Raw genomic sequence first — 6,000 nt, 5'->3', positions numbered from 1 at the left:
TGACATGTGGAACTGTCATTGTTTCAGCCCCCTCAGTGTCACATATGTCCTCTGCAAGTACAGGGTCTGCATCATTAGATGATTATACCAGATTTTTGTTGCTCAAGAAGAAACAGAAGCTTAATGTCTTGAAGGTTCAGCTTAGCAGCGCAGCCAGGCAATCTGCCCATTAGAATTGCAAGCCTCTTTCATGCATGGCCAGTTCCAAAGTTCTGTGCAGCAGGACTCAGGAATTAAAAATGTCATCTACAATTATGCATATTTTCATCATCTTCTATCATGCAAATCCCCCCCCAAGTATGCAGCAAATGTTTTGTTTGCATATGTAGGTCAACCACAAATCTTCAGTGGTCTAACATAAACATTGGAAGCATAGGCTCATGTATACAGATTTAAACCCAGTCTGAAGCATAACACCACCACTGACATCTACCAAGTGGAGTCTGTTTACTAGATATGTTTTCTTCTGACTTTTAATTTTCTAAAGCATTGCTTTCTTACTGATTTGCAAAAGTACAGCTGGCAGAAGATACTCACCATCATTGCAAAAGGAACTATTAACTTCAGACATGGATGGATAGTTCTTAATGAGTAACTTTTTTTTAACAATAGTTTGAGGAATATGTTCTTTTTCAAAATGGTACATTAAAGTATTTCTGCAGATAATTCTTATTTTGCCACTGGCAGGAGTCCCATTTTAGATGATATTTTAAAAAGATTGTAGGTTAATTTTTGCAAATTATATGCTACTTAATGTTTTCCCTGTCTTGGCTATCCTTTCAAAAATATAGAAAAAATACATTTATTGTCCTTACAATTCTAGATAAAAGCTAGCAATTTTGATCCAGACTCAGTAACCAAAACGCTTACTAGGAGAAGTCAAATTTATTATTTAAGAAAAATGTTACTTACTAAACTCACAAGTTTGATGTGTTCACATATGTCTGACTCATGAATTCTGTATACCACGAGTTGGCAGCACAGTTCACCTTCAGTATGAGTTGCTTGGATTAGCACATTATCATGATGTGAAACTCCTACTGTTCAGTTTCCTGTCTGGGAATGTGTAACTCTTAGAACTAGGTTTTCAGCGACAATATTCCTGCAGATACATGCAGAGTACCTGCTAGCACAGTTCAGGGAAACAGGCCGATCTCTGGAGTGATACTGCAGCATGTTACTCATCAGTGGTCTGCATCTGTAAAATTGCTTTATTACCACTCATCCTTGGATCTGACGGCTACCTATGCACAGCATGAGAATGCGTGTATTTGCACACACAAACATCAGGTTAACCATGTCATAGTATAACGACCCAGTAAGTTACGATTTAGGGTAAATGAGAGTGAAGTTGTTGGCCTAAGAGATGAGTAAAATACTGTATAATCAGTGTCCTTCTCCATTCTCATAAAATTAGACTAGCACCTCTATTCAATATCCTGAATTTAACTAATAAAAATACAGGGACATTACATTAAGAGTCAGATCAGGGCTCTTACAAAAGGCCAAAATACTGCGAGGTTGGAATTGAAATATCTCTTGAAGATACGTGATACTGTGCTGATAAATATACATGTATACCAATACTCTGCCAAATTCCCTTCTGTGTAGGAGGGCACACTTTATTCTGTCCTGCCTACAAATACCATCGCCACTGTGACACTGGAAGATGATTCAGAAAAAAAATTCATTGATATTTTTCCCAGCACAGTCTAACAGATGTACAGTTCTCCTAGACAGAATACACATTCTTGTTCACTTGTTATCACAAGACAGTAACAATTTGTTCTTCTCAACAGCTCCCTCTGAGCAAGGGTCTCAGGAAATAAGCTTGTGTTTAAGAGCACACAGTAACTTCAAATTTCTTCTCTCCTCACAGGGGACAGATGATCTAAAGTTTCATTTATTTTCCCTCCTGCTCCTAGATCCAGCTTGCAGTATTCAGCGGGATACACTCTCCTTCTGCATTACCTTGCTACTTTATTACTACTCAACCTATACTTTACTCCCCTACCTTGCAGTACCTGAATACCATGTACAGTCTGACTCCATGCTGCACACAACAGACCATCTCTATTTATCTCAACATGAAATCAAGGTTTTATCCATACAATACAGTGCAAACCAGGTATCTGATGTATTACTGCTTCTTTGGTAGAGAAACAACTAGTACATTATTAGCCTGTAAGAAATATGGATATATAATAATTAGATATAAAAATATTTCTCTTTTGCAATCATTTTGTTTGGTATTTCCCATGCTCCAAAGCCTCTTAATGCCTTGGCCCATCTTAACTATCTCCCTGGCTTTCCTTCAGCACTGCTGACATTGCTGAGGATAAATCTCTTAATATATGTTGAAAATGGTCACTTCATTGTAAGACACAAGGCTGTAATTAATTAATTAGTTTCTTCATTGCCTGCAAGGGTAAATGACAGAAGATGGGTAATGCACCAAAAAAAATATGGGTAGTATTAGGATTGCAGGTGAAGCTCTAGTTTGCTGTTGAAATAAGACAGTATCTGGGTGATAAACTGTCTTTTTTATAAACTGCTACTGACTTGTAGAAAAGGGTCCACATGTACGGAATCACAGTTAATGGCACATTGTGTCTCATGTCTTGGTTTCTGTAAAATACCAGGGACCATGTGAGGTGAGGATGAGAGATTAATCCACATGTTCCTAAAACCTGATCTAGCAGGGCAAAAGATACATTCCAATCTCCTCCCCGTCTGAGGGGTTCCACAGTCAGGAGCTTAGTCTTGACATGACCTTTTTATTTTAACTCACAGCTAACTGGAACCCCCAACTTTGTGATGCATTTATTTAAATCTTGCTTTCATTTAAATGATTGCTTCTGACGTCCTGTTTCAGGCCTGTCCCTGCTCCGTATCAGGAGCACAACTCTAGTGACAGCTCACACAGAAACCTGATTATTCCTGCCTTTTTTTTCTCTTCCCAGGTTTGCATCTAAATCCGGAATCCCTTGGAGCCAGGCTGGATTTCCCAGGGTGCAGCGCCACCGCCTGCCCGCGCTGCTGCTGGTCCCCGGCACCTTCTAAATCTCTATTTTTGCTACTCTTTAGACAATGCCCAGTTCACTCACATGTTCTCAATTTCATCACCTCTTAACTAATATTGTGAGGGATGTAACTGCTGGTAAGGCTATTCATTCCATTATCAACGTTGTAAAAGCGGTTTTTGTATTTTCTTCCTGTGCTTTTGCCTCACTCGGGCACCCTAGGAGTGTGTTTAAAATCCAGAGATTAAAGTGACTGTAGCAGCATGGTATTCACCTGAAACTGTGCAACCCTGAACAGATCACAGAAACACCCATCTTGGCAGACGTTTTCAGCCCAGAGGGTTTAGGGCCGAAGGGCCCTTCAGTCAACGTGCTCCCCACACCCCCCGCCTTGGAGCGAGGGGCCCAGCACCACTCTGCCGGCCGCACGCCCCGACATGGGCTTTCCTGGTGGCTTTTGGTTAAAAATAATTCAAGAAAATACAGAAACTAATCAAGCCATACAGTGGAAATCAGTCCAGGACTGCAAACTGGTCATCACTGGACAATGGGTGAGGAAACTCAAGAGCTGAGCCGTGGTGCTGGTCCCAGGCAGAGAAGCCTTTGTCTTGGAGTAACGGCACCTGACCCCCCTGCCTCACGTAGAAAATCACTCCACCACACGATAAGGGATGGATTTAAATTCTAAGCCACGCGGGCAGGGGTTTCGGGGGCAGTGGTTGGCAAGCGGCTGCCAGTTCCACACGACCGACATGAGGCACTGACCGCCGCGATCTCGCCCCCAGCACCGCCCGCTTCCAAGATGGCCGCCCCGACTCCGCGCCTTTCCGAAATGGCCTCCCCAGAAGAGTCCGACGGCCCTTGCCCGCTTCCAAAATGGCCGGAGCGGCCACAGGACGTCATTGCCGGCGGGGAGGAGCGAGCGGGGTCATCGCTTCACGGGGATTGGCCCCTCGCGCGCCCCATCCGCCGCTCCGCTTTCATGGCAACGGGCAGGGAGCGGGGGCGGCAGCGGGGCCGAGGCAGGACGCTGCGGGATGGAGCTGGTCGGGGTCCCGCCGCAGGGCTGCGCCCCGGCCCGGGAGGCGGAGGAGCCTCCGGGGTCCCCGGCCCTCCCCGCCGAGGAGCCGCCGGGCGGCCAGCCCGCCGGGGCGCCGCTGGTGGAAGGGGCGCTGCGCCCCGCGGCCGGCCGGGGCCGGGAGCGGGGCCGCCGCGGGGTTGGCCCGCAGGGCCCGCCCGGGCGGGCTGCGCGGGGCCGGGGGCGGCGGGCCCCGGGCCGGCGTGGAGGGGAGGAGGGGGGCCGCGCCGCCCGGCGGCCCCGCGTCACGGTGGACAGCTCCAAGGCCAAGACCTCGCTGGAGGCGCTGAAGATCAGTCTGCGGCAGCTCCGCTGGAGGGAGGTGAGCGCCCGGCCGGCCCCTCCGGCCCGGCCCGCAGGACGCGCCTGGGGCTTTGCCCGAGGCCTTCTCCCGCTTCCCCGCCTGCCCCCGGCTCTGGCGGGACCCCGGCCCGGCCTGGCCTCGCGGTGGCCCCAGCTCCGGCCCTACCTCCGCTCCCCCCGCTGTTCTGCCGGCGGTTCTGGGGAAACCGCCCCGCCGTTGCCATGGGGTCCGCCTCTGGCAAAGCGTTTCCCCTTCTCCCTCCTCCTGCCTCCCTGAACCAGCGCCAAAACAGGCTCCTGCAGCCGGGAGGGTCATCTGGACCCTGGAGTTATTTCTCATTAGATGTCAAGTCTGGAGGCTGATTTGATTCATGATCAAGACGGCTATCGCCAGTTATGCAAGCCAGAGTAGGGGTACTTGGATATTATGCTTCAAAGCTTAAACTGATTACTGGAAAGGGCAAGAAAGCAAGCTATCCCTATGTAGAAATGTCTGGTGTGTTGTGTTGATGTGCATTTCTTTCATCTTTCTCTCATAGTATGGGTACGTGACATAAGGCTCATGACAGTGGACAAAAGGTATGACCTGATAGATTAGCTGCCTGATCCCATGGCAAAGCCTCTGCATCGCAGATTATCTTGAAGCCCTATCAAAGAGTATTGTGTATGAATGAAATAATATTAAACCACCTAATAAGGCATACATAACAGGCTTTAGCCTTCTAAATTATTGTAGGTAGAGAAGGTATGGCTTTTTTTTTTTTTCCTTACAGCTTGAGTCAGTCTCGTATGTTTTCTCTGTGCTGTGTGAGGAGTTCAGTGTCTGTCTATGCTGAACAGGAGACATGGCAGTATGAGAGAGAGACACATGACCTGGAACAAAACTGATGCTTTGGAACTCCTTATTTAAATCCCGAAGAGATTTCTAATGTATATATTTTATTACAGATGTTAATTTGTTCCCAAATTGTAAAGATTTTCCTTCCATAATAATGTTCTAAATGACTTTATAGAAGTTGAGATGGCTTCTAGGAACTTTTTGAGGAACTTCTGTAAGAAGAAAGGTACTTGTAATCCATTTGGAAGAGGGAGGCTGGAGGGGACATAAAGTGTAAGCATAAAACCTGAGGATGAAGAGTTTCTTCATGTATGTGCAGAGCTAGGGTACAGCAGTGTGATCTATGGCACCTGCTCCACTTTACAAAGGTGCCTTTGGGATGTCCACTCACAAGATACTAATATTTCTGTGCACCTGATGCTTTTTTAACAAAATATGTGCAGACTTGGGGTAGACAGTATATTCTGTGTTGTTCCTAACTTTGGAGTTAAACGTTACAAATTTGTTTTCTGGAAGCAGCAGTATTTTCTGGATTGAGTGGCAGTAAATATTACCTGTGTTTATTCATAATGTCCTAAATGCCTAATATCACAAGGACGTATATGCTTCTTGCCGGGAAGAGTAATGACTTCTCATTCTCTGTCTTCATAAAATTTTATTTCAAGATTTTTATTATTTAAATCCAGTGGGAGGATTTCAAAATCTCATTGCACAAAAGCTCCAGTTCTTAACTCCTGCTTTTATGGCAAAATAGTAAT

The 6,000-nt window shown here is 46.2% G+C and overlaps 1 protein-coding gene across 1 annotated transcript in view; it reads left to right on the top strand.

The window, feature by feature from the left end:
- Positions 1 to 4,060: 4,060 nt before the first annotated feature.
- The window catches only part of TTLL11 (tubulin tyrosine ligase like 11), a gene marked incomplete at both ends in the record, with an annotated part of 51,453 nt that continues 49,513 nt past the window's right edge, over positions 4,061 to 6,000 (top strand). Inside the window, one exon of the mRNA XM_082009084.1 lies at positions 4,061 to 4,423. Within this exon, the coding sequence (XP_081865210.1) occupies positions 4,061 to 4,423 (363 nt within the window). The remainder of the gene's footprint in view (positions 4,424 to 6,000) is intronic.

The sequence above is a fragment of the Phaethon aethereus genome, assembly GCF_964289735.1.
Source record: "Phaethon aethereus genome assembly, chromosome: 20".
Taxonomy (NCBI): domain Eukaryota; kingdom Metazoa; phylum Chordata; class Aves; order Phaethontiformes; family Phaethontidae; genus Phaethon; species Phaethon aethereus.
This window is presented reverse-complemented; position numbering and strand designations above follow the sequence as displayed.